General features: G+C 56.9%; 1 protein-coding gene across 3 annotated transcripts; it reads right to left on the bottom strand.

The window, feature by feature from the left end:
• Positions 1-5,334: 5,334 nt before the first annotated feature.
• Positions 5,335-26,436, bottom strand: MYO1C (myosin IC). Of its 3 annotated transcripts, none has more exons than XM_006214431.3 (32): positions 26,149-26,436; positions 18,991-19,146; positions 18,762-18,877; positions 17,988-18,186; positions 17,829-17,909; positions 16,734-16,913; positions 16,555-16,653; positions 16,237-16,350; positions 16,075-16,146; positions 15,565-15,684; positions 15,370-15,452; positions 15,048-15,153; positions 14,855-14,935; positions 14,465-14,556; positions 12,959-13,053; positions 12,835-12,881; positions 12,641-12,721; positions 10,954-11,059; positions 10,732-10,849; positions 10,022-10,135; positions 9,870-9,946; positions 9,484-9,552; positions 9,302-9,386; positions 9,058-9,217; positions 8,708-8,791; positions 7,947-8,040; positions 7,799-7,854; positions 7,536-7,671; positions 7,387-7,457; positions 7,201-7,298; positions 7,024-7,123; positions 5,335-6,584 (listed from the first exon to the last, which is right to left on the bottom strand). In XM_006214431.3, the coding sequence occupies exons 1-32, from the start codon at positions 26,221-26,223 to the stop codon at positions 6,558-6,560; spliced, it is 3,192 nt and encodes a 1,063-aa protein (XP_006214493.1). In that variant the 5' UTR covers positions 26,224-26,436; the 3' UTR covers positions 5,335-6,557. The 3 variants fall into 3 exon arrangements, with proteins under 3 accessions (XP_006214493.1, XP_072795161.1, XP_072795160.1); XM_072939060.1 differs by lacking the exon at positions 26,149-26,436 and adding an exon at positions 25,241-25,389; XM_072939059.1 differs by lacking the exon at positions 26,149-26,436 and adding an exon at positions 20,495-20,660.
• Between the last annotated feature and the right edge of the window lie 1,451 nt (positions 26,437-27,887).

Below are 27,887 nucleotides of genomic sequence, written 5' to 3'. Positions count from 1 at the left end.
CGGAAATGACGCTCTCCCTCTCCCCGAGAGAATGCCGGGAAGGGGACCGCTGCCCGCCATTGGGAGAAGGGCAAGGGACAGCTCGCCCGTTCACTGCGCATGCGACCTCATGGGCGTCGCCGCCTGGCGGGGACCGGGACTGCAGAAGGTGCAGAGGCGGAGTCTACGGCTGAGGGGCGGGGCCTCAGCTATCTGTCCGCAGAGGTTTGTATTTGCACTTTTGGCCGCGCGCCATTCTACGCTCCTCCAGGCTTCAGGTTCCTGTAAGAGCCAGGGCTTCTAGGCAGCGATTAGGAGACAGAACTGGCGTAGAAAAAGGTCATATGGCCCCACAGCCTGAGTTCCCTGAGACGGTCTTTTTCTGATGGTTCCTCCAGCTTCTCCCCAGGCCTGCTAAAGTTCTTGTTTTCATTGATTCATTCAGCAAACATTTGACACCACACTTACACTGCGGGTGCAAAGGTCTTCAAGGCTGGGCCCATCCCTCACCGAATTCTCAGACCAGTGGGAGGAACCAGGAAACAGTCAATGACGAAGGAATGCTAAGTGGTATGATGGGGAAGGGACAAGGGGCTCTAGGAACTCAGAACAGGCCCCCTAATTCACTGTAGAGGGATCCAAGAGGGCTTCCCAGAGGAGGTGGCTTGAGCTGAATATCAAATAGCAAGTGGGGGAAGAGCATTCAAGATGAAGGGAACAGAGTGTGCCAAGCCAGTTGGAAGTATGGAGATCTCTCTGTTGAGGCTCTCAAGTTATCTTCCCAGATTCTCTAAACCCTAATTGTAGCTTTGGGTTACCCTCTACTCTCCCTGCCATCACAATCATTTTTATCTTTATATTCCATATCTATATCTGTATTCCTGTGACAGCCTGCACATAGTGTTCTATAGTCTTGCTGCCCCTAATTGCACAACACACATCTGCCAGTTTGTGCTTTCCAAATTATAGCTCTGAATCTGCTGCTACCCTGTATAAAACTTTTAACAGTCTCCAGGTGTTAGAACTCCCAGTTTATCTCACACTATAAAACTGGGCCACAGTCTCATCTTCATTGTTCCTACACGAATCTTGTGTTTCTCCTTCCTGGGATCTTTTTGGGGTCTCAAACTCAAATGCCTCCCCTTTCCTGACATCACAGCACTCCCTCTCTTCATCTATAGCACTATGTCCATATTATCTCCATTACAGTTCTTACCCGTTGTACTGTAATCTTTCATTTACATGTCTGTCTGCTCCATGCTAGATCTCCTCAAAAGCCAGGCATCTAGTGTAGGAGGCATGCCATAAACATTTCATAATGATGGCTAACATTTATTCAGGGACTACTACCTTCCAGGCATAGGACTAACTGCCCTTATAAGGATCATTTCATGTAATCGTCTCAACAACCTTATGGGCTGATATTTTACAATGATTCTCACTTTACAGATGAAGCTCAGAGAGGTTAGGTAACTTGTCCAGTGACACATAGCTATTGAGTTGGAAGCTGGGTTTCAACTCCTAGAAGAAGAGAGCTGTGGTCACTCTGCTGTATCCCCAGACTTCTGGGATAGGACTAGCGGGCAGATAGGGAGTAGGGGAAGACTGCAGAAATAGACATTTAAAGAAAATCAGTCAGCCCTGGGTTTTACAGTCTTCCATGAATAACACATCTCTTCCGTACCCACTTCACACATCCCTGGGCCTGCTCTGGGAAGGGGTGGGGAGCAAGGGCACCTTCCCTGCTGTGAGTGACTCATCATGACCCTGGCTTAGTCACAGCATGTCACCACAAGCCAGCAATAGAAGCCAGCCCAGGATGAATTCTGGTCCTTTGGGAAAGAGAAGCGCCTGCTCTTCATTTCCCCAGGATGCCTGGGCTTCAAGGTCAGACCTTACCAGGGACTGCCTGTGAGGCTCTGAAGCTGTGCCTCTAAGTCCCCTCTCTAGGGCACATGGACATTCCTTAAAAGAAGAAAAGGAAAGGAAGGAAGGAGGGAAGGAAGAAAGGGAGGAAGGGAAGAATAAAAGAAAAGGAAAGAAAAGAAGAAAGAAAGAGGGGAGGGAGGGGAGAACAAGTCATAGCTGAGCTGGAAAATAAGGAAGGAGACTGGTGAGGAGGGGATACTCAGCACCAAGCAGCTACTCAATGGTGTTCTTCCTTGGAGCACAGAGGACCTACAAATTCAGAGGTCAACAAGCTTGGAACAGGAATGACCTCAGGACAAGAAGAAAGCAGCCCCCCCCCTCTTCCTTTCTCTTCTCCTCCTCTCCCCTTCGTACATCTTACATTACAGCTCTAATGGTAGCTTTTGCCCCTGATAAGCCTGACATCTGCTCTACAAGAATGTAAAGCATGTGACCTTTTAGTTTAGGAAGATGCTCCTGGATATGCCTGAAGGAGAAGCAAAGATGAAAGAGGAAAAGAAAAGGAAGGCTGCCCAGTTCAAAAGAAAAACATGTCAGAGTCATCCATCCCATTCCCTCTAGCCAAAGAACGGCATTCTTTGTTGTAGCAGTGGCCCAGGAGCACGGATTCAGGGACCTTTTTGCCTGCCTGCTCTGTGTCTCTTAAAGTGATGAGAGTTGCTTCATATGGCTGTGCATGTTGTGCACTGCACAACTCCAGGGTCCTATGTAAATGGAACCCTCTAGAGTTGGGCTACTTACACTCACTTTTCCTTAAAAAAAAAAAAAAAGGAAGACAAAAATTGCTATTTAGAGAGAAAACTGACAGTATCACCTTCCAAAGTGTGCATGAGAGAGAAAGAGAAAAGGTGATGGGTGTATAGGCACCATTTGTGTTAGTAGGAAAATACAGTTCTGCCCAGTTCTCATCCATGTATGGAAATGAGGAAAGAGAGAGGAGACAGAGAAATTTCCAGATTTCTGTTGGAGTTTCTGGATGATGAAGAAGAGAGATGCCCCATCCCCCAGTGGGTAGTCCTTAGTTTTCTAGAAACAATGACCTGTCTTAAGATGTGATGGGGGTGGGGGTATAGCTCAGTTGGTGCTGAGCATGCACAAGGTACTTGGTTCAATTCCCAGTACCTCCATAGGAAAAAAAAAAAAAAAGGTGGCGGGGGACAGGTGCGGTCTGGAAGCAGACACTAGGGGAGAGCTCTGGGGAGAAATGTGAGGGAACTGCAAGGAGGGAGGAAGGGAGGAGAGCATGCTGGGAACCAAGGCAGAGGTGGGACCTTGCCAGAAAGGTCAGGGAGATGTTCCCAGGGGCAACATGCTGCAAGGCTTTTGAGAATCAGTCATCTGCTTTGCTGCAATGTAAATCCTCATTGCCCCCATCCCTTAGAAAAGATGCTCCCACAGATGCCTTCTGCAGGGAGGAATCAAGGAGAAGGTGCCAACTTCTTTGTCTCTGTCCTCATGGAGCTAAGGAAAATCGAGAACATGTGAAGGAGGTGAATGCAGATGTACCTGTCTTCTCACCTCTTCTCCTCCGCCCCACCCGTTTCCAGCCCCACTGACCTTCTTCCTCTTCCTCCAAGCCCCATGCTTTGCATTTGTTGTGCCCTCTGCCTAGATATCCACTGTTACTCCTCACCTCCTTCCAGTCCCTGCTCCAATGTTGCATCTTCAGGGAGACAATCCCTCACCAGCCCATCTGATGCTGCAAACCTCGTATTCAACTCTCCTGCTCCCCTTCTCTGCTGGGTTTTCCTTGCACTTCTCTCCTTCTAAAATATATTTCATATATTTGTTTTATGTATGGTCCTCTCTTCCCCTCTAGAGCATAAACTCCATTCAAGCAAGGATTTTGGTCCTTTTGTTCCTGCTGTATCCCAAGTGCCTGTCAGAGAGCCTGACTTAGCAGCACTGAGTATTGGTTGAATGATGGAATGAACAAATGCAGCGTCCAATCGGGGCTCCATTCCAGGGCCAAAATGAGCTTCTTGCGATGGGAGAGCCTTGGACATCCCATAGGATGTGAGCTGGAAGCGCAAACCATTCTTGGTTACCTCTCAAAAGGACAGTTCCTCGGGCTGCATCTGGGCTATATCTGTGACATCATTGTCACATGCACTGCACTGCACTAGAGAAATGCATGTTGTTACAGTTGTAAAGCTGGTAATTGCACCTATCCTGGCAATGCTTATCTTATCTGTCAGCTACTTGGTGTCAGCTTCTTGAAACAGAGGTTACTGCTGATACCGTGGACAAATTATTGTGGTGCTTTCATTTTCCTGTAACTTAATTTGTGAGGAGGTGTCAGAATCTAGGGGTGTTCACAGGATGGTGTCAAACCCAAGATAGTCATATATTAGGCGGTATCTGTTCTTGGGGAACTTCTGTCCTAGGTGACGAATCTAAACCGCTCAGCAGTTAGCCTGACTCCAGTCTAAACCTTTCCTTGCTTTTAAGCCCTGCACATGCCAATTTCTTCTACCCACAACCACCTTCCCGCTTGGGAAAACTACTGAGGGGCTCTGTGGTTGCAGCTTACGATACTCATTCCCTTTCTTCTGGAGGCAGCACTCTGATCTCCCGGGATGTCATCTGTCCCCACTCGGTCCTTGCAGTCCTGTCTGGGGGCAGCAGTCACATGAGCCAGGCCCAGGAGACCCATATTGGAATATGCTCAACTCCATAACGATGATGGTTGGGTTGGGGAGGAGCACCTCTTTCAAGTGGGTCCACTGAGAATCAGCTCTTCGAACTACTGGACAAGAGGCACCTTCTCCTTCTGCTTCCAATGCTGAGTTACAGAACACAAGCTTGGAGCCGCTGGTGGCTGCTGCTGCCACCACACCACGAGGGGAGAACCTGCTTGAGGACGAAGCTACCACCCAAGAAGGCTGAGCCAAGAGATGTTTCCAGACACATTCCTGACAGTGTTGTGTGAGGGCCTGGAAGCAGCCCTACCCCGGACCTGTTAGGCTGCTAACGCCAATAAATACCGCTTCCTGCCCCAGCCAGTTTGAACTGGGTTTGTCACTTGCAACAGGTATGGAGACCATCCTTTGAGACCCACCTCAGATGTCATCTTCTCTGTGAAGTGTTTGCAATCCCTCACACCCACGTGTCTCAGTCTCTTGTCAGTGTGCCCTTGCTGCCCATACTTCCCATACTGGGCTGCATTTCCATCCAGCAGCCTTACCCACAGGGCCTGTGTGATGCTTCTTCCCCCAGCCCACAGCACTGGGCCAGGCGGAGTGGCCCTTCCACAAACAATCAATGAACAAGCAAGGCCATGTTGCAGCTACTGGTCACTCCCGCTCTCTTCCCCGGGGAGGGAGCCCTGCCTCCTGCCTTCTGGGGACCAGCCAAAAACTGTAAGACCACCAGTTGCCTCCTATGGGTCCTCTCCCTTTCCTGACATTCACAAGGAGATCAATGTTGGCAAACACATATTGCTTTATTTAGTGTTTCTCTGGATTGCAGAAGTGTCAGCAGTGGGCTGAGACCCCCCAGGAGGGCAGAGGCAGCTGGGAAGCCCCCAGGCCCTCTAGGGAGGTGGGGATGAGTGGGGGGAGAAGCAGCAGAAAGAGGTGATGCCCCTGCAGCTCCTCCCAAGGCTGCCCCTTCCCCAGGTTCCCCAGATAGGGAGAGGGTCTGGGGCCAGTAAAGGCCCTAAGTCCTTGAATTGGGGCCAAAGTATATGGGCAGGGTGTTTGTCATCCTAAGGCATGGACTCAGGAGGCAGGAGTGCTCCTCCCACCTGGTGGCCCCCAAGGGTGATTGCTGGTCAGGGAGCCACATGCACCCTTAAGACATGAGCCTGTTTCATGGGGCGCCCCCATCCCTGGGAAAGGCAGTGAGGTGTGCTGAGGACAGGGCTACAGTCTGGTTTTGCCCCAACCTGATGGGTGACCTTGGGCAAGTCCCTTCCCCTCTTTGGGCCTCTTGTCTCTTGCTCTGTCACACCAGGAGGCTAGACTAGATCATCTCTCAGAGTCTTCCAAATTCTATGGTCTAAGAGTCCTGTCCCCACTCCAGGATGCCCTCAGGCTGGGATGGTATTAGAAGGGCATTTTTAAGGCAGGAGAAGGGGGCAGGCAAGGGTGGTCTCAGCCCCCAGCAGGATATCGGAGTGGGCTGCAAAGGCTACAGGTGGGCAGGCAGACAGACAGACAAGGTGCCAAGGGAACAAGGAGGAGAGGGAGGCCTGGGCAGGGAAGAGGGCACCAGGGCCCAGACCACGCACCCTCTCAGCTACCTTCCCTGCCCTGCTGGAGTCAGGGAAAACACATCCAGTGTGTCTTGGGTGGGAAAATGGCTTTTTTTAAAAATAGTTTCCTATAAAGCATCAAAAAATCTCAGAGAAAACCTCAGCAAAAATTCCCTTCTCTCAAATATTTGGCATTGGCAGTGGGGCTGGCGTGGCTGCCTCTGGCCCCGGCCTTCCTATTGCTGTGGCCCGGCCTGGCCCACTCCTGGGGCAGCTCCCTGGTCCTTGCTGCTCCCTCAAAAGAGAGGCGAGCAGGAGGTGGGAGTTTGTCAGTGGGCTTTGAGGTGTCCCTGGGTCCCTGTCTGGAAGCTTGAGTCTTTGGTAACTGGGAAGGGGAAGGGGGATGAGCAAAGCATTGGGAGGCAGGAGCGGGGTCCAGTGGGCGCCTTCATCACCGAGAGTTCAGCCGGGGGGCCACCTGTGAGGGCCGGGGGAGAAGGCAAGTGGTGAGCAGGAAGCAGACAGAGGTGTTTCGGGCATCCATCTTCATGGGTTAGATGTGTCATAGTACATGGAGGGCGGAGGAAGGCTAGAGGCCTCGGTACTGGAGGCTCCAACCCTCTTTCCACAGGACTCTCTGCCCAGGCCAGAGTGGGCCTCTCCTCCCACTCAGCACACCCCCATCCCCCTGGGTCTCCCCTACCTCCCCATGCTGCCATCTTTATGACCCTCTGCACTATGAGGGCTCAAATGGTCCCCTCTCTGGTCCTCAATGGACAATGGGATGAAGGGGGTGTATGGTGCCCTCTAGATCTGCCAAGCACTGCCAAGGGAGGAAGGCTTGGCCACCAGAGGCTCACTGAGGCCCCTGGGGCTCTCACTTGGGAAGTAGGGCGTTGCTGCCAGGCCCCACTCACCACAGCCAGGTGCCCGTTCTTGGCCTTGGTGATGAGCAGCTCCGAGCCGGGTGTGAAGTCGATGATGCCATCCCTGCCGGGGCCCCCTGCGAAACTGATGCTGGAGGGAAGGTGGTGTGTGAGGCTTGGCCGATGTGCACACACGGCCCCCCCAGCCCCCAGCCCTCCCCGCCTCACCTGCCCTGGTTGATGTTGATGTTGTTCACACGGTCAGCACTGAGGGCCGTCTTGGTCAGTGTCTCAATCACGTGGTCACTTTGCAGCACCACGTCCCCCTGGGGGGCCCAGACAGGGGCAAGGGTCAGGCCCTGCCCAGAGCTAGAGAACCCACCCCTCCCTGCTTCCCAGTCCCCCAAGGGGCACCTTCTGCTTATTGTCCTCACGCTGTACATGCAGAACAAAGAGGCTGTCACTTAGGCTGCTGACCGATATCCCTAAGGGGAAAGGGCAGAGGTCAGGGATCAAGAGTCAGAGCAGGGACCCTCCCCACACAGCCCTCGACTCTGGCTTACCAGTCAGGTTGGTGTAATCAATCCTCTGCTTGACTTTGGCGTCCTCCACGATGACCACGGCATTGGGCGTCAGCAGCAGCTGCCGAGAGCGGGGCTTGTAGCCTTTGCGGTCATATTTCACAACTGGCACAGCGTACTGGGGACAGAGGGCAGGGGAGGGGGATCCAGGGATAAGCCCTCACCCTCTGCCCAGGCGCTGACCCCCCATCCAGCCCTTGGGCAGCAGAACCATGCAGGGCTGAGGGCTACAGGCAGGGTCTCACCTGGATGGGCTCAGAGCCCAGGGCCTGCAGCACTTTGGGGCTGATCTCATCTGTACCTGCAACCCAGAGCAGGAAGGGGAAGTCAGAGGTGGAGAGAGAGGACTGGATGGTGATGGAGGATCTGAGAGCTGGAAAATCAGGGGCTCACCAAGCCGGGTGCTGATGAAGAGCCTGGGCACACTCTGGGGGTAATTGTCCTTCTTGCCCTTGAAGATCTCACTAGCCACAGCTTTCTGCTGAAGCTGAGGAGACAAGGGCAGGGAGTGGGGCTGTCAAAGGGATGGGGACCATCATGGTAGGGGCAGGCCCAGCCTCAGGAACACCCTCTCTATGGCCCCAGCACCAGAAGGTGGAGTCCTGCCACCAACGCTCCCCGTTAGCCCTTACTCCCTCACTCCCATCCCCACCAACCAAGGCAGAGGGCTCCCCAGGGGAGTCATTACAACACTGTGGGTCCAGGCCCGACTCTGGGGACAACTCCCCATTATATCAGGCCCTGAAGCCCCTGAGGTTCAGCTCTGACTGGGATGATTGCTAATACTTCAAACTCCTACAGGTTAACTGAGCAGATTGGTCCCTTAGCATCATCTACTACTGAGCTGGTGAATACAAGGCACATCAGCCACCAATGTCTCTTTGGAACCACTCGATCAGACAAAGCTACAGCCTTTTGAACACAAGGCTCTAGGCAGCCTCTACCAGTTCAGTGAAGCTGGTCTAGAAAGTGAACCCCATTTGCCACCCAAAATCTACTCCAGCCTCAGCTGTGTACACAAGGCCAAACAGGGACTGGGATCCATTTGAGATGGCATTGTAAATCAATCAGAGTAAAGTGCCCTCCAGGCCAGCACTGTTAAGGTGGTACCTGCTGCTCTCCAACTATTCCCCCGCTTGCCCCTGGCTCCGCACCTGCTGCTTCCACTCCGGGCTGATGCTCCGGCAGTACTTCCACACCATGTTCTTCCGACACAATTCCCGCAGAAGGTCCGAGGCCTGTGGGTGCAAGTGAGGTCAGGGCACCCAGCAGCCTGGCTCCCTTCCCTCTAAAGATGACAAGCATAAGCCTGCTAGGTCTTGACCTAAGTGACACCCCTTCAACTTGGACAACCTTTCATTCCTGTAAAGAGCCTCATTCCTCATGGCCCACCCAGCTCCAGTTCCCCTCTCTTCCCTGGTGGCTCCTCTGGTCACATGACTATTAGAGCCCCCTCCACCGAGCACACTGATGGTCCCCAAGTCAGCAGGGAGGGCCCACAGACCTCACGCAGGGCAGGTGGGGGCGTGGGCCAGGAAGTGTCCAGGATATTCTGGGGCAGCTGCCGCCGCAGGTTGAGCAAAAAAGAGGTGCGCACGTGGTCCAGGAAGAAGGCGTTCTCGGGGCAACGGGGTGCGTGGCGCAGGATGAAGCCGTGGATGAGCCTGGGGGTGGGGGTGAGAAGCCTGGTAACGGACCCCCCCCAACACCCTGCTCTGCACCCCCCCTCACGGCACCCCAGGGCTCACCGCCGGATAGTCTGTGCCGCCCTCTTCCTCTTGGCTGCCTTTCTCCGGCCCAGTGTTCCACGCCACCAAGACTGGATGCAGATGGCTGTGGAGACCACAGACGGCTGAGCTCCATCTCTTCTCCATGGTGGCCCACCCTAGCCCCAGTCCCGGCCCTCCTGAAGACTCCTGGGATCCCGAACCTGATCGCTTCACTCGGAGAAATTTCTGCCGCCAGTGAAAGCCCCTCCAGGTGGCCTGGATCTTCGTGGCTGTGGTCAGGAGAGAAAGTCAACTGGCCAGAGATCTGGGGCATGAGTGAGGGGATTACTGAAGGAGCTACTGAGAGGATAAATAAGTTAAGGGAGAGTAAAGGAAAGAGCAAGGGAGGGAATAAAGCAACGTGGAAACACTGAGTGTATTTCCAGGGGCAGGAGAGGTGGGTGCTGGGGCTGGAGCTGGTAAAGAGGAGGGCAGCTGGACATGGGTGTGGCAGGCTTCCTGGAGAAGAAACCCAAATGCAGTGATTTCTTTCCTGCTCCCCAGAATGGACCCCACTGGGACAGGAAGGGTGGGGCCCCTCTCTTACCCAGGCTCTGCCGCCGGATCTCCAGGGCATCTTCTGTGGCAAACAGGGTCTTGGGGAAGCGGATGAAGATCTTGGTCCTGGGAGGGCAGCAGTGATCAGCCCCAAGTTGCCACCCTCGTGCCCCTCAACCACTAGGCATGGGCACCACTCACCTGCCCATCTTGTACTCTTCTGGCTTGTAGCCAAGGTGCCTGACCAGCACAGCCACCCCATCCTGGGGCCGTCCGGCCCATGTGGGCCATGTCTCTGGGCACAGTGACTTGTACCTGCGGACAGGAGGAGCAGAGATGCACCCAGCCCCCATGCCTGCCAGAGCCCTTCTCTGGGAGCCCAAACCAGCTTTCCTGGGCACCTGCTCGGGTCTCCCACTGACTCGCACATTGCAGAAAGCCTGGGAGGTCTCTGTTACCAATTCCATTTTAAAAGTGAGATGAGAATTCTCATCTGTCTAAGGCCATGAGGCTAGAAAGTGGCACAGATGGAATTCACACCTGATTAACTCCCCAGACCCCCTAACCGGGGATAACCACAATGCTGCTGTATCCTTTCTGAGCTGATCAAAAACTGTCCTCAAAGACTTTCACTGTCTCCTCTGGTGATGGGCATGTGGACACATGTCTCATGGACCCCTGACCAGCTACTCTAAGAGAGCAGGGCCTGGGGTCAGCCCCTCCCTCCTCGCCTCCACTGGTGTTTGCTCTACCAAGCTCGACACCAGGCGTGCAGCATGTAGAGGCAGAAGCTCAGAGCCTCAGCGTCTTCTCTGAACAGGGCAGAGAATCTGCTGTCCTCCCTCTGGGGATCTAGGAGGATCCAACCCTCTGATCCCCTTTCCTTGGTGCTGAGCCAGGCCTACCCCTACCTCTGCAGGAAAGCCTCGTATTTGCGGCGATAGGCAAAGCCGGCTCTGCGCACGCGCAGGTTCTCCATCAGCCCCAGGTACTTCACCTGGTGCCGGATCAGCACCTCATCAAAGCGGCCTGGGGGAGGGGTGACGGAGTGGTCAGTGGGCTTTTGCCAACAGACAGTCACAGCCTCCGCAGGGAGGCACAGCCTCTACGGGCCCACGGAGCGGAGGGCCTACCGGGCTGCTTGGCATCATTGGGCTTGATGCAGCGGACGTATGCAGGCTCCTTTGACTTCAGGATCTCCACCAGCTGCAGGAGGCTCATCTTGAACTGGGTGGCCACCTGGTCAGCCAAGGTGAACAGAAGGTTGGCAGGAGCTGGGCTGCGGTCGCTGACCTCTGCAATGCCCCTCCCTGGGGCAAAGCAGCACCAGTTCCCACAACTACTTCCTCCTATCACCCCTCCCTCACAATAGAGGAAGGGGCCAGACTACAATCACCTGCATCCCGCTGGCTGAGCCAGTGACCTCAGCTTAGGAACCTCACTCCCCTCTAAAACTCCTGCTCAGGTCTCCCTGCAACCTCAATCCAGCATCTCTCTTTGGCAGACATTCTCTTCCCTAAACATGTCCTACTCCTATGAGTTCACCCATTATCCCTGTCCACTGTGCTGCAGGACCTTCAAAGATCTCAGGCCTCTGGGAGGAGCGGACGCCTCAGCAAAGACCTGCAATCCATCATGGTCCCACTAATGCCAGGGGCACATACCTGGGGGTTCTGGAAGCAACAAGAAGGAGCAGCTTATCCAGTCTATAGAGTAGGGGGCATCAGGAAGGGCCTTCTGGAAATGACCCTTCAGCTGAGATTTAAAGGATAGGTAGGAAACAGCCAGAAGGAAGAGAGGAGGGAAAGCATTCAGGCAGCAGGACAGCCTGAGCAAAGGTTCAGAGTACACAGGGAGCTACAAGCAGGGCCCACTGCAGACTAGTGGAGTCTGGAGTGCCTGGGGGGCCACTTGGAGGAGATCAGTGGCTTCCTGGAGAAGCCTGGACAGGAGTGTGTGTGTCCTCACGAGGTGGGGGGAGTGGGATACTGAGGCAGGGAGAATGAGAATGCTCAGGGAGAGGGACGGTATGGGGTGGGGAGCAGAGGGCAGGGTCCCAAGGAGTCAGACTCTGGGCAACACGCTGCTTCTACGGCCTCCCAGCCAATAGGTCTCAGCCCGCAGTACTCTGGCTTCCACCTCCCCATGACCTTGCTCTTCCTGGGACCCCCTCCTGCCAAGCCCAACAGCCACACCTCTGTCCACAGCTCACTGGAATTCTCCCCCCATCTGGCACCACTGGCCACATCTGCATTTCCCAGCTTCTCTCCTTGATAATGTCACTTCCCGCCTGGTCGTTTTTGAACTGTGCATCTGTATGGGGCCCTCTGGCCACCTACCGTTCCCCTCCGTTAGTCTATCTGACAAGCACCTACTCGTTGCCAATTATCTCAGATGCATCCTCCTCCAGGAAGCCTTCCCTGACTCCCTCCCATCTTCTGCTCCCTCAGACAATTTGCTGCTCCCTATTCTAAGTTTCCATAGCACCCTGTGCATATTTCTATGAGAGCACTTATTCATCTTTGTATCCTAAGTGCCCAGCAGTGTCTGCTACAAATGTCTTCTGGGGAGTGAATGCACACAAGCACCCACACGGACACAGGTATACACATGCTCCACACTTAGAGACAGTGCACACATAGGCACACATGGACGAAGGCATATATGCACCCATGGGCAGCCTCCCAGACACACGGATGTGCACCCAGGTGCCAGCGGACACACAAATTCACACACACACTGCCAACTTCCGGGCTCACGCAGGCACAGGTCCCGCTCCCGTGCGCACACACGCCCCCTCAGGTCCCACAGCCTTCACACCGTCTCTGGCCGCTTCTTGTCACTGAGCTCACTCCGGTCAAAGCACTGGCTCATGATGGGGTTCTCTGAGCTGCACATGGTCTGTGAGGGCAGACAGGGCATCAGGGTCAGAGCACAGGGACAGGTCGGTCAGATTCCTGGGGCTGAGGTCATTCAGAGCCCACATCTGGAGCCCTCCCCCTAGTCCTCCACACCTCCTTCAGGTTCCGGAAGAGAAGATCATTGTTTTTGTCCAGAAACCCTGTAAGGAGAAAGCAGATATGAGGTGAGGGAGCCCCTCTCCCCGCCCACTGTGGGACCCTGCCCCAGGATCCTCACCTGTCACGCTATAGGTCACCTCCCCAGCGTAGTGCAGAAGGCGAAAATCCTCACGGCCCAGAGATTTCCTGGTCCGCTGATCAGCCAGCTTGTGCCTGGGGGTGACAGGGAGAGGAAGCTGCAGACTGCTGGCCTGAGCCATGCCCCCTGCCTGCTGAAGAGACTTCAAGAGAGAAACCAGGCATCTAGTAAGAGGCTGGAAGGGTGAGGCCACCTCCCTGCACAGAGGCCGCCACAGAGGCTCACAGAGGTAGATGGCCTTGACCAGGAACACACAGCGCCAAGATGGAGTCCTAGGCCAGGGCACACTGGGTGGAGGGCTCCTTGGCTCACCTTTGGCTGTTGCATGGCTCTGCTCAGAGGGCTGACTGCTGCCCGCTACATTTTAAGAATGGAATCTGCCCCAAGAGATTACTTGCATCTTCAGCATGTTTATACCCTTTAGCCCATTTTCTACTTTTGAGAACGATCCCAAGCAACTAACCAGACATACAGGCAGAGATTTAAGGCACAGAGATATTCAGGGCAACACTGTTAACCCTGGCAGAAACCTGGAAGCTGGCCAGGGCCCCCAAGGGCTGGGTGAGAGCCACGCATTAGCTCTGTGCATTAGAGCTGCTGGAGGAAGTTTTGAGGAAATTTTTCTGTTCGATGATACAGGAAGATACTCAGGATATAACACGATCCTGAGCTTTATCCACAATAAGTTCTCAATGACAAAAAAAAAAGTATAGAAAAAAGCAGGAAGAAAATGCCTCAAACTGTTAACAGTGGTGACCTCTGGGAGACAGGATGACAGGTAGCTTTTGCACACTTTCCAATTTTTCTCTTATGAGCAACATTACTTTTACCATCAGAAAAAGTTTTTTATTCTCTTCAGTAAAAAAAAAAAAAAAAAATGCTCAGGGCTTTGGCATCCATAGCCCTGGGATGGAGTCTCGGCTCTGGATTTACATGCTGGGAAATAACCTCAGGCAAATGGCCTCACCTCTTTGAGCCTCAGTAAAAAATCTCCTCCGGGGGTTGCTTCAGGTTAGAGGAGATGACATCAAAATACACAGCACCCAGCCAGGAGGAGCGGCTGGTTTCTTTTCTCCCCTCTCCCCAGTTTAGGGAATTCCTCAAATAAAAAGCAATTTCGGGGGAGGGGGAGGGGAGGGAAATATTTCAGTGGTAGAGTGCATGTTTAGCATGCACAAGGTCCTGGGTTCAATACTCTGTACCTCCATTTAAAAAAAAAGCAATTTCCAAATAAGGAAGCTAAAAAATCTTAGCAAGCTTCATTCTCAATAAAGAATAAGGAGGAAAAAAAAACAAGGAATAAGGAGGAAGCCACACTCCTAGGTTCTTACTCTGTGGATGCACCACAAGCTGCGGCCTTGTGTGCCTATCCCTCACTAACACCACCCCGGTCATCTGCTTGTGGCTGGGGTTTTATGGTGCGGGGGGAGGGAATCCCAAGCTCCCACAGACTCTACTCCAAGATAGCCCTGCAGCCCCACTCACGTCAGGAAGTGCGGATGGTGCTTGACTGTGTCCTCCAGCTTCTCCAGGAAGGTCAGGTCCGTGGCCTCCCCGGGGCGCAGACACTCCTCATCCTGGGCAGGCAGGGGGTGGTAGCAGAGGGTGAGGGGTGTATGGGGGAGGGACTGGAGAGCACCGGAACTCAGAGGCCCCCATGGGAGATGCAGACACAGAGGAAAGGGGCGTATCACAACGAGCTTCCCAGAGACAGCCTCTAGACCTGGCCAGCACCTCACCTTACCTTCCACACATAGCCCTGTCCTGCCCTGCTCAAACTCTGGCCCTCTGGACAGGCCAGGAGAGCAAGGGGGAAGGGGTGATGTCATCCCACCCAGCCCCCAACACAAGGCCTTGGAGGAACAGACAACTCACCAAAATGGAGATGATGCCTTTGAACTTCTCCTCCACCAGGTCACAGATGATCTTGTTGTTGAAATACTGGACAGGCTCCCACTGAGGGGCCGAAAGGGAGGAAAGCATCATCACGGGGTCCTGGCCCCTGTCTTGAAGAGACTGATGCCTGGGCTTCCACGGCACATGGGGACACCTGCAGGCTGGCACTCACCGCAATGCCCTCTGCCTCATACTCCTCCTGTTCCGACTTGAGGGTGAGCTCAATGAAGAGCTGCTGCAGCTTCTCATTGCAGTAGTTGATGCAGAACTGCTCAAAGCTGTGAGGAAAGCAGAAGAGCCCTCAGCAGCTCAGGGGCACATGGCGCCAGGAGCAGGGGAGGGGCGGGCCCCAGCGCAGTTAAGGGAAGAAACACAGATCAAGACCCAAGGTGGCTGGGAAGTCACTGGCAGGAATGAGAGGCCAGGGGAAGAGGAGAGGGACCAGGACAGGGGAGACAGGAGGAGAGACAGGCCGGAGACAGAGGGGCACTGACCTGTTATGCTGAAATACTTCGAAGCCATAAATGTCCAGGAGCCCAAGGACCGTGGTGCTCCGCCAGCTTGGGGTCTCAGTGTCCTAGGGCCAGTAAATTGAGAGCATGAGTCCCAGTGTTTGCCAGCTCCCAGCCCCAGGCCTTTCTGGACTGCCCTCCCTGCCGCCTTGGAAGCAGCAAGTGTCAAGCCCTCACCTTGGAGGCCAGCGATCTGTTGATCTTCGCGACCAGCCAGGTAAAGGTGCGACTGTACACGGCCTTGGCAAGAGCATCTCGTGCGTATGCAGCCTGTTCCAGGTTCAGTGGGCTCAGGAGCTACAGGTGTAGGGTGACACAGGGAGATAAAGGCAGCCCCCTTCCCCTCCCTGCCCTTTTGGGCTCAGGAAGCGGACCCCTCTGCCCTCCCTCCTCCCAGTGAAACTGGGGTGAGGATAGGGTGGATGCAAGAGGACACAGTGGCCACACCAGAGGGAAGGTGGTATAGAAACAGGAGGCTTTCTTGCTGGAGGTGAGAGTCTTGCTTCTAGCCTCACTCTCTTCCTGTGTGACCTTGGCCAGCTGCCTGTGCCTCTCTGAGCTACCACCTTCCAGCATTGCTAAGAGGACCAGCTGAGCAGACCAGGGGAAGGGAGGGACAATGGGAATGGGGGCTGCCTTGGAACACCTGCCCCCTCACCCCACCTTCTGGCAAAGGCTGGGCCTCACCTCTTCGCCCTTGGCGATGATCTTCCTGTGTGTCAGGGCTTCTCGCAATGTTGAGCCTTCCACACCAAGGAGCTGCCACGGGAGAGGGGGTGGGCCTGGTGAGGGTGCACCTCCACCCCCACCCCAGCTGCTCTGCCCTCGCCCTCCGCACACCCTGCTCACCCTGGTCAGATACTTGAGCTGGTTCTCGGTGGTGACCTGGGCATTGCTCTCCTCATTGGCAGCAAAGTGGATGTTGCCCAGATGCAGGACACTGGCCACGATGCTCAGCAGGTCCTGGGGGGACAGGGAGGGGCAGGTAGGGGTTACAGAAAGAGCAGAGAGCCCCACGAGGGCAGATGTGAAAGGTGAGAAGGAGCAGAGAACAGGTGGTAAAGCACTGGAGAGGAAGGGACCTAGAGTGGAAACGGGCTGCAGAGGTGGACCAAGATTTCCCAGGTGTGACAGGAGGAAAGGGAGGGTCCCCAGCAAAGGCCTCACCTCCACTTCATCCTCTGTGAAATCGATGACCGTCAGGGCTTTCCTAACAACCTTCCAATCACTCTTGTCGTTGATGGAGGAGACTTTGGCGCACTGGCCCTGGAGGAAGGGCAAGCTGGATTACCAGCCCTGGCACTGGGTTCCCTGGGTGGCACCTGCCCGGCCCACCCACTACGCACCTTCACCAGGTACAGGTAGCTCTGGGGGTTCCGTTCCAGGCCCAGCCTGCGCAGTGTCTCCTCCTCGCCCCCCTCCAGCAGCTGGTAGAAGATGTGGAAGTTCCTCTCCCCGTGATTCTGGTGCACCACCCGGGACTTCTCCAGGAGGTAACTGAGGATGTGGCCACCCACGGGGGCACCCTGTAGGCAGGGCAGGATGTAGTGACTGTTCAGGAGGCTTGGGGACAGAGCCCACCTTCCCCTCCCTCCCCTGCACTCTTGGGCTCTAATTCCCTGGATCGCTCTGGCTGCTTTGTAGAGAAGAGATGGTAGGTGAACCTGGTGGACCAGGGAAACTAGAGCAATCTTTTTAAGAGGAAAGTCATCATAACACACTTCTGTTTCAAACCCTCTGATGGCCTCCCTTCCACTCAGAGCTTTAAGAAAAAGCTCTTACAAAGACCTGAAAGAGCCTGCACCACAGTCTCCTTCTTCTTCTTCTTCTTCTGAAAGGGGAAATAATTAGGTTTATTTATTTATTTGTTTATTTATTTTAGTGGCGGTACTGGGGATTGAACACAGGACCTCGTGCATGCTAAGCACGCACTCTACCATTGAGCTATACCCTCCCCACTAGCATTCTCTACTATTCCTTGGCCCCTTGCTCTCTTCTCCAGCCACTCTGACCTCTTTGCTGTCTTCCAACACACCAAATAACTTCCTGTCTCAGTGCCTTTGCACTGGCGATGCACTGTGCCTACTCTCCCCAGGTATCTGCATAGCTTGTTGCCCTGTCTCCGTAAAGATTTACCAAAACGCCACCTTCTCAGTGAGGCCTACCCCATCTGCCTTATTTAAAATAGCAACTTCCCCTCCCCTTACTTCATCTTAGTTTTTGCCATGACAGCTGTCATCTAAATTACATTTTTCTGTTTACTGTCTATCGGCCTGGAGGCAGGATTTCTGTCTTGTTTCACTGCTGTACTGCCAGCACCTAAAACAGTAACTGGCACATAGTAGGCACTCATTAAATATTTGCTGGTGTCAAAGACCTGGCCAGCGGGCGCCTACTGAAACGGGATCCCACTCGGCCTGCCCTGACCCACGCACAGGTACCTTGAAGTCAAACTGCACGTCCATGTACTTCCCAAACCTGCTGGAGTTATCGTTCCGGAGGGTCTTGGCATTTCCAAAGGCCTAGGAACAGACAGGGGTGTGAAGGATGTCCAGCAGTCTCTCCCTGCCCCTCCCCTCTCCATGCTGCTGTCCCCTCACCTCCAGCACCGGGTTGCTCTGCAGCAGTCTGTCTCGCACAGCACCGCCCCGCTCAGGGGCCGGGCAGGTCTCAGCATAGAACTGCAGCAGCCGCTTGGTGGCTTCTGTCTTGCCTGCCCCGCTTTCCCCAGAGATCATCACTGCCTGGTCCCGGCGCTCCGTGCGCAGTGCCCGGTACACAGTGTCAGCCACCGCGAACCTAGGGCAGAGGCTCATCAGGAGCTTAGGTGATAGGGGGGCAGGCAAGTGGGTGCAGGGGTGGGAGCCCCACAGGTAGGACTTACATGGGGGGAACTCATGTCTGGTTGGAGTCCACTTGCAGGTGGAATTTGGGTGTTCATTTGAGGATGGGATTGGGGGAACCCTGAAAGGTGTGGGTCAAGGGAGACTGTTCACAGCTGAGGATAGGGGTCACTTTCAGATGAAGGCTTGAGGGGACCACTCATGGGTGGGGGTGGGGGGATTGGAGGCCATTTAGGTGGAGGTTGGAGCCACTAAAAGGTAGAGCTGGGAAGTCCCTCAGAGGTGGGGCTCAGAGGGTCACTCACGTTGGGTGGCCATGCCCAGGGTGAGTTGGGGGAATAAGTCATGGGTGTGAGTTGCGGTGGAGGCCAGGGAGGTCCTGCCCAGATGGAGTAGAGAGGTTCACCGTGGGTGGGGACCAGGGTCACTCTGGACTGAGGGATTGTGGCATTTCTCACAGATGTGAATCACGATTCATCTCGAGTGGGAGGTCAGGTGGGGCCATCTCGTGGAGATGGAGGGGTCACTTACAGGTGGGGAGGCACCTCATAGAAGCTGACGCCACGGTAGCGCTCCATGTGCTGTCGGCTATAGATCTGCAGGTCCCGGTAGGGGTTGACAGAGACCAGGACAGGGCCGATGTAGGTCTGGGGGTGGGAGGAGGGTCAGAAGTTTCTCCTGGAGGCGACTGAACCTCTTCCCTCCTCAGCCCCGCACCTGTGCCCCCAGCACCCGCTCCGTCTTCCCACTTGGGCCTCACATAGATGAGGTTCTCCCGGAAGCGGCGCCGCAGGTTCTCAATGAAGGCTGCCTCACTGGTGAAGTTCTCCAGCAGCACGAAATCCTGTACCCCTACCCGGTCGCGGGCGGTCAGTGCACTCTCCATGGTCACCCGCACCCCGTCACTGCCCAGGGCCTGCAGGGATGGGTCACGGGAGAGAGTTAGAGGCAGCAGGGTAAGGCAAGGCCACTTCTCCCCCTCCACCACAGCCTGCGGGACTGACAGGACAACCAGGGGCACGTGGACACAGGGGGCCTGGACACAGAACAGAGAGAACACCCAGGAGATGGACCATGCTGTGAACAGTGGGCCTAGATCGCAGGAATCCAGCACATGGAACACTGAGGACACAGGTCCCAGAACCAAGACCACGGGCACACAGGACCTGAACACAGGACACTGGAGCACAGAGGACCCAGAGGACATGGGAACAAGGCCACTGAATCCAGGAAAACACTGGTTTTGTGTAGAGAAGGGGGGGTCATGAGAATAAGAGAACGCTCTGTTGACCTTGGACAAAAACTCCTCCTCTCTCTGGACTGCTTCCTTCTCAAGGAGTTGAGGTAGACCAGGTGACCTCAAGTCCCTTAGCTCTGGGCCTCGTGTGACAGGTACTTTGTAAGACAAATGGCTCCGAGTGAATTCTACAGGCAGGGTGGGGCCATCTCTCCCACCCGCAACCATCAAAATCTCCAGGGGAAGAGCGTCTAGGGACCTAGCAAAAGGTCACCACAAGCCATAGGAGAGGGATTCCCCCAGGGGGGCCTCCCATCCCAGCTGAGCTCGGCACCCACCCCAGAAGGGGGGCCCTCCCTCCCACAGCTGAACCACGCCCTCCCCTCCAGCTGCTGCTGGGCTCCCCAGACACCCTCCTCCACTGAGAGGGGGGAGAAGTCTCAAGGGGGTGGGGGTTTTACCAGGGAAAGCACAGCTGCCTCCTGAGCCCGTCAGAGGGTGAGAAGTACGAGCTCAACAAGGCCCTCACCCAACACCACATTCTTCAAAGAGGGTCTAAGGGCTCTAGGAAATTGACACCGAGAGTGTCAAGGGTCAGAGCAGAGCAAGGTGGCGGCGGTGGTGGGAGGGATGGCACCAGGTCTCCTCCAACCTCAGACCACCCAGATCTCTTGCCCTGACACCCCTCTGGGTCTGGCCAGCGGCCTGCCTCTCCAAGGCCCGTCCCTCACCGCTCCCCTCCTCCGCCACCCCTAGTCCTGTTGCCAAATCTGGCTCAAGCTCCCGCCCCCTTGCCCTCTGGGTGACGGGTCTTGGCGCTCTCAGCCTTCCCCCGGAGCTATGCGCGCGGCCGGGGTCCGAGCGCCCCGCGGCCCTCCCTGCCTCGGCCTCCTCCCCCTGCAACTTTCCGGGACGTTTTTCCATCCGAAATTCCTGGGCCGCGCCCGCTTCCTGGCGGGGCCGAGGCGGCGCCGCGCGGCCAGGAGGGACGCCCGGGACCCCCGCCCCGCCCACCACCCCCGCTCACCGACGCCCGGTAGCGCATCCTGCCCTGCCGGCCTGGCGCCCTGCTCCGCTGCCCGTGCTCTCGGCCCAGGGCTCGGTGGCGGCGGCGGCGGCGGCGGCGTCACGAGGGAGGGGCCGGCCCGCCCCCCGTTCCGCCCCCTCCGCGAGCCTCGGAAGCGCGGGACTCCCCGGGCGCCCCCGCCTCCTTCCGCGCTGGGACTCGGCGGTCCCTCTCCAGCTGGTGGGGTTGGGCAGCAACCATGGGGGTTCTCCGGACTGGGTGGGGGCGTGTGGGGGCGGGGGCTGCGGGGGTGGGGCTCCCTGTCGGGCAGGGGCCCGGCTCCCTGTTGGGCAGGGGCCCTGCCTGAGTCAGGTTTTCCAGGAGGGACGTCGTTGGTTCCAGGGTGGGGCCCGGAACCCGCGCGGCCGCCGCGTCTACACCGACCCGGAACTCACTTCCGGGCTTGTGTCTACACTACGCACTAGGAGGCTCTGGATTCACTAAGCAGAGGCCCATGGGTCCCGGAGGAAGCAGGACTTCCCTCCCCCAACCTCACCCCAGTCTAGAGTCCCGGGAAAGTTAAAAATAGAACGAAATGTCCAAATACGGCCGGCGCGCCCAGGCGGGCGGAGCCTCCGTGCGGGACACTGTCCACCTCTGTACACTCTGGGGGGTGGGCCCAGCATATTTAAGTTTCAAGAAAATCTCTTTAGGTTCCCAGATCAGAAGAGAGCGCGCGCCCCAGGGACGGAGACGACCACAGGGTGCCTTTGCCTAGCGCGGTGTGTGCCTGGCCTCTGGAGGGCTCAGCTTTCCATCTGGGAAATCCACGTCCGACTTCCAGCATTTGGGGCAATACCCTTCTTCCTTATCCCGGATACCCCGACCAAGGCCCCTGTACCCAGGGACTCCTCATCTCTCTCTTCTCGAGGGGGCCTCCCTCTCTTTCCTTGAATCCCTCCATGCTCTCTGCCCAGGACGCCTTCCTTCTATCCAAACCAGCCAGCCCCCAGCAGCCCCACCCTCGCTGGGCTCTTGGGGTGGGCAGCAGCGGCAGTCTGCGGGACCAGCTCTGGTTCCGATCCCAGCTCCGGTGGGGGTGTAACGGCTAGTGCTTCCAAAAGGCTGGGCCTCTTCTCCCAAGCTGCATGACTGCCAGCAGGTCACTTAACTTCTGGGAGCCCTTCCTTCATCCTTAAAATGAGGCCAATACCTATCTCAAAGGGCGGTTGAGAAGGCTAAGGTAAGGTGCCAAGGCATCTCCCAGGCCCTCAATAAACACTTCCTTCTTTCAGCCACTCTTTCGCACACGCTTGGAGAAGACCCTACTAAGAGCCATGTCCTGGGCCAAATAGGTTACACTTCTTATCTGGCGGGGAAAGCCCCTCAGGCGTGTCGTTCTGCCAGTTACAAAGAGCTCTCGAACTTTACCTGTGCCCCAGCTGACAGATAAGGAACATGAAGCGGATGCTGACTTGTCCGTGGGGGCAAAAACAGAACTGGGACCCAAAGCCCCAGCGCGCCCTACCCTCGGACACGGGCTCCCTGGGGAGGGAGTTAGGCTGCGGCAGGTGCGGGGTGCAGCCACGTGGAGAAGGCTCATTACCTCGAGAACAACAGCCTGGCCAGAGCCGCGGCCGGAGGGACACCGTGGCGGGGGCGCCAGCTGGGAGATGAGGCCCTCCGGAGAGGGCGAGGGGACTGGGTGCCACCGCGCGCAGCTGGGGAATGGGTGGGAGCAGAGCAGGGGGGAATCTTAAGTGCCAACGGCTTCCGCAGGCTCAGGGCGGGAGGAGGCCCCCTCCGCGATGCCCCCGAGTGAAAAATGCAGAAAGGAGAGGGAGCGCGGGGAGGACTCAGCCTCCAGCACACCCGTGGTGAGGAGGGCCTTGGAAGACTGGAGGAAGGGGTTCGAGCGGCCTCCACCAGGAGCTCGGCTCCGGGGGCGGTACCGGGACCTGGATGGTGCTGCTCGCCGCCGCCCGTGGACCCGAGGGGAGGAGCTGGCAAGGGGGCGGTGCTTCGCCGCCGCAGTGTCCGCCCCGCCCGCCGCCGCGTCAAGCGGCTGGAATGAGGGGAATCTGCGTGCGGAGGGGTCCGGCGGGCCACCCCCCCTCCCGCCCAAGCCGCGCCGCTACATTCCCGGGATGCCCGCTGGCGCCCCCACAGCCGCCGCCCGGCGGCGGAAGGAGGGGGCGTCTCCGCTGCCAGGCGGGGCGGAGGGCCGGCCCCCTGGCCCAGACCACAACCCCAGCCACCACCACCGCCCACCCCGCCTCACTGGACGGAAGCGCCAGTCCGGAGAGGGGGTAGTGAGGCAGGGGACCAAGGGTGTGAGAGACACGGGACCAAGGGTGTGAGAGACACCTAGGGCAAGACTGCAGCACCAGGCGCTTCTTACGTTCCGAGCGCTGTCTTCTCTGTACTCCCTTCAATGCCTCCTGCCGAGCCATGAGGTCTGTATTATTGCCCTCATTCTACAGACAGGGAAACAGGCTGGGCCTGTGAAGGACATGTTCAAGCTCCCAGGACTAGGAAAAGAAAAGGTGGGATTGGAACCGGGAACTCTACCACTCCCTACTCCTGCAGGGCTGCCCTGAGGGAGAGGCCTGCCTGGGGCTGGTGGATTTCCCAGTTTCTTTGTAAGGATTAACATAGTACCTGCCAGGCTGTGACCTTCCTCAGTGAACCTGTGGCTGCAGTGCCTACTACCCACCCCTGGCGGTGTTTTGTGACTATTGACTTGTAGGCCTTAGGAATAGCAGCTAAAGGGAGTGGCCCATGATGCTTGGGCCACCAGCATGGCCCTAGACCTAGGGGCTGGCTGCCGGCGGGGGTGCAGCCATGGCCCCTGAGCGACACAAGACTTATTTCCCAAGGCTCCCTCTGGGTATCCTCCCACCTGGGGAGGAGTTTCCAATAAGGTGGGAATAGGCAGGCCCAGCAGACCTGGGTCATTAAATGCCCATTACTTAGTATGGGCCAGGTGCTCCCAAGCCTGACCTCTAGAGAAGTGGGGAGGGCAGTGTTCCCCAGCCCAGGGCTATGCACATCTGGAGAGTGTTCTGAGGACCCCCAGACTGCAGCTGTAGGCTGATTTCCAATGAGGCAGTCTCATGGCTGGTTGAGTCAGAGAAAGAACCATACTGTCTCGCCCTCAGCACATGCAGGGCGCAGAACAGGTAAACTTCTATTTATCACACATATCTTAGGTCTGGGCCCAAACTGCCCAACTAAGGACTGTTCCAGATTCAAGGGAACTGTTGTAAGGGGGAATGGAGAGGAAAGTGGAGGACTTAGGGGTCCTACGTGGTAGTTCACTGGGCCCTAGTCAAGGGCTGTACACTCTCTCTCCAGAACCTTGGGTCTTTGGCCTGCCAGACACCTCTGCCTGGGGGGTCCAACAGAAGCTAACAAAGCACCTTGCCCTCTAACCTATCCTCCTTGTTCAGCATCCTGTAATGTCTAGAGGAGGGAGGCACCTTCAGCTAGTCATCCCTGCCTGACATCAAAAGGCCTGCCCTTCTCCCTCTACTCCTCACACCAAGGAGTCAACACCTGCAAAAACCTCCCCTCTGCTCCTGCATCACTGTTCTGCCCCTGGATCAGGCAAGCAGCCTCCAAACTGTCCTCCCTGCCATCCTCCCTCTGATCCATTTTCCCACAGCAGCCTGTGGGATTTACAAATGCAAATCCAATCAGTTAACATCTCATATTAATAGAGTAAAGGTTTATAGGGCACCCAACCATGTGCCAAGCACACCCACTGCTTCTTGCCATGAGGACTCCAGCAGCCTCCTTTGTCCTCAGTTTATCCCACTGCTCCTGCCTTCCTGTGTGGCCACAGCGGTAGCCCTCTCCAGTCCCTGCTCTCCCCACGCCTCGCTCACCACCACACACAGCCAGGAGGAGCTGTTCCCGCCTCTGCCACCAGCCACGCGTGACCCTCTAAGCCTCTCGCCTTTGCACCTGCAGCTTCCTTGTCCCGCGTACCCAACCCCCTCCCCACCTGACTGACTCTTAGTCATCCTTTAAGACTCAGCTCAGGTATCACTTCCTCCAGAACCCCTTTCAAATCCCCGAAACACAGCCCCCTCCTTTATCGCATTCTGCTCTAAGCGAACGTTTCCTTGTCAGTCTCTCCCAGGAGACTGCTCCCGCTCGGGGCGTACACCCGGGCTGGCACACAGTGGGGGCTCAATAACCCCTCTTGGCGCCTGAGTGAATGAATGAATCACAGAGCCTGGGAGTGTGAGCAGGAGGCTGGAACGTGACGGGCGTTGCATAGGCCGTGGGCCAGCCATTCATTCTCTCATTCATCTCGGAGCCCCCCAGCCGCCACACTCACTCGCAGGGGGCGTCTGGCGCTGCTGGGTCCGGGGGCGGGGAACGGGAAGGGGCGGGGCCCGGGCAGCTTCTCCGGAACCTTGAGGCAGAGCTGGCTGCCGGAGGGGCCCGAAAGGCGCTCAGGGTGCTCCGGTCCCGCGACCCCAGTCGCTCCTCCCCGCCCTAACTTTACCGGCAAGTAATCTAAGCCTCCACCAGGTCAAGTCCCGGTGCCACCGGGTCCTGGGATCCCGCAAGGGTTGGACTGAGCCGACTCGGCCCCCGCGATCCGTGGGCCGGCGACCCCCGCTTCCCTCAGGGTAGCTCGGGGCCTGGCTTGCCACCGGGCCTCTAACTCTCTCCCCAATCCCGCCCGCCAGCGGAAGCCCCCCAGGGCCACGTGGCTGCGGCCCACCCCGCGTCCGCGCCCCGCGTACCCACCGGCTCGGTTCTTCGGGTGCGCTGGCGGGGGCTGGGCTGGGCGGCGTGGCCGGCTCCGGAGTCCGCGGCCCCGGCACGCTCTCCCCGCCCAGGGCCCGCCCGGGGCCGTGCCGCTGCCTGTCGTCATCCCAGGCAGGGCCCGGGCTCCGGCGCGCGCGCGCACCCTCCCGCCCCGCCCCGCCAGGCCAGCCCCGGCCCCGGCCCGCGCCCTTGTCCGCGGAGGCTTGATGGGGCACACTCCGCAGCCAGCTCCCGGGAACCAGGCGCATCACAGTCATTCACACACGCACACACACGCACCCTTCTCCGGCTGAAGACCCGGCCCACTCGCTGCAGTGATGGGTGGGAGGGTGCATCTTTACGGGGCTCATCCTAGGGCTCCTTTGCATCCTCAGAGTAAACCCGACAACCTGACCCTCCCCTGCGTGCCAGGCTAGTCAGTTCTTCCCTATTTGTGACTACCTCTCTCCTTTCACCCTCCTCCCCCGCCCCCCAACGCTTGCTCTGAGCTGGCCAGTCCCAGTTCTTCAGGTCACACTGGGAAAGGGGTGGCATTAACTGAGCCTGTACTTTGCACTTGGAGCTTTACATGCACTGGTCCTTCGATCTCAGAGCAGCCCTGTCACCTAGGTATTAGCCTAGTTCATATCCCACTGAAGATCGGGGAGCTGGAGGAGAGAGGATTCAAATCCAGATCGCTGCTTTGAAACACCCTGCTCCTAGTGGGCTTAACTCTTGCGTCTTTCTTCTATTTATCCCCTTCTTGTCCAGTCTGTTCCTGTCCCACCAAGGATCAGAACACTTCCCCACTGCTTACCTCTTTCCCAAGGGGTTTGCTTGAGAGGGGGCTGCTGGGCCCTGGGGAGACACTGCCACCCTTCCTCCCAGCCCAGAGCATCCCAGCTTACAAGCTTGCAGGGTCTGTGGGGATGAACCACACGGATGATCTCCCCAGTGGGTATCAGCTCCACTTGCAGCGCCATTCCGCCTGTGGATAGCCAGCGTGCTGAGCACTGGGGCCTCTGAGCAAAAGCCTGCCTGCCGGCCTGCTGGCTCTAGCGGCTCCTGGGGCCAGGAATCTGGTCTCACGCCGGGATGGCCACTTGGTTCGGCTTCCACTCCAGCCCCAGGGGAGGTGTCTGGTCCAGTGCCTCAGGACACAGCTGGAGCAGCCCAGGTCTGATTGGGAGGCCTCTTGGCCCAGCTGGGTTGGGGCAGGAAGAGGAGGGGCTGAGGGATGGAGGAAATGCCTGTTGTCCCAGGTAACCAGAGGAGCTGATGTAGCCACCCGTGGGGGACACTGGACTCCAGGTCAAAGGGTAGGAGGCCTTTCCCCCCAGCAGCTCCATGGCCCAGCCTCCCACTACCCTCTCACTGGTGTTGGCTTGAGAACACTGTGACCACTCCCCAAAACACAATGTATGTCATGCCCTAACCCAAGAGGATCCATTAGTAGGCACTGCCCCTCCTGCATGTCCCCCCAGCTTGCCTCCTGCCTGCAGTAGTGGGTGTGCCCCTACTAGTTTGAGAAGCCAGGGCTGCTGAGGGCTGGCCATTTTGGGCACAGGGGGCTGGCTGGAGAAGCAAGAGGGTACTGTGAGGATGCCCCTGTCCCATCCTCCTCTGGAGCCTCAAACGCTTGGGATGCTGGTCCCTGGGTGGCTTGGCGGTGGGTAGCCTTAGTCCTGTTTGCCCCTTACTTTTCCATAGCACCCTCAGGTGCTCCCTGCCCCCAAATGTTCCTGTTTTTCTATCTTTATTGTTGCTAAATCACAGCTGACACTTTCCTGGCCTGGGACTGAGCCCTTGGGTCTCCAGCCATTCCTTATAGGAAGTGAGAAGGGGGAAGTGGATGGGGAAAGCGACCTTTCCAGAGGAAGATGCTGGCACAGGAGGGGTGGAGTCCAGTGGGCCTGCATTGGCCTTGACGCCCCTCAGGCAGGCACCTTCTCCCTGGCACCCTCCTTCCCTCCCTTCAGCTTCCCCCGCCCCGGAAAGGCCAGCAAAGCTTCCTTCCTTCCTCCGGGAAGCACATCTATCCAGGGCAGGATCATCCCCGGCGGCCACACAATGGCCCTTATCAGCCGTGGAGCCAGGCGCAGAGACCAGCGCACACCAAGTCTCACATATTTCCTGTTTCCACCCAGCGGGTCAGGGCTGGGCCCAGAGCGGCCATATCCTGACTGGGGTCAAGAGGAGGGAGAGCACCCCCACTTCCCCTTCCCGCCTCTCAATCACTGCTGGACTCACGGCTCCCTGCAGAGGGAGGCAGGGGGTAGGAGTATGTGAAGACTTAAGGGGTAAGGGGAGAGGTGGGCATGACCCACAAACAGGAGGAGGAACAGGGGGATCCCTGGAGAGTCTCAGGAGCCCTGAGATCCAGCCCCAGGGCTACATTTAATCAGAATGAAGAATTGGGTAATAGTGTTGCTTTGTTTTGGATTTGGTTTTTTACAATTGTTCTCTCACAATAATCTTGTGAATTGGGATATTATTTGTATTTTACAGACAACTGAGACTCCTATGTGGGTAGAGCTAGAACTCTGATTCGAACCCAGGTCTTGACCCCATTCCCGTTTCTGATCCTGCATGACACCACAGCTGCCTGTGCAACTTCAAAGGGGTCACACCACTTCTCTGAGCTTTG

This window comes from Vicugna pacos, chromosome 16 (genome assembly GCF_048564905.1).
Source record: "Vicugna pacos chromosome 16, VicPac4, whole genome shotgun sequence".
Classification (NCBI taxonomy): Eukaryota; Metazoa; Chordata; class Mammalia; order Artiodactyla; family Camelidae; genus Vicugna; species Vicugna pacos.
Note: the sequence above shows the minus strand (reverse complement) of the source record. Positions and strands in the feature narration are given on the sequence as shown.

Coding starts and splice junctions, on each gene's coding strand:
- MYO1C (XM_006214431.3), bottom strand. CDS start 26,223: ATGGCGCTGCAAGTGGAGCTGATACCCACTGGGGAGATCATCCGTGTG. Junction 9,218..9,301: donor GCGGCACAGACTATCCGGCG/GTGAGCCCTGGG, acceptor CCCCACCCCCAG/GCTCATCCACGGCTTCATCC. Junction 7,672..7,798: donor TGGGCTCTGAGCCCATCCAG/GTGAGACCCTGC, acceptor CTCTGTCCCCAG/TACGCTGTGCCAGTTGTGAA.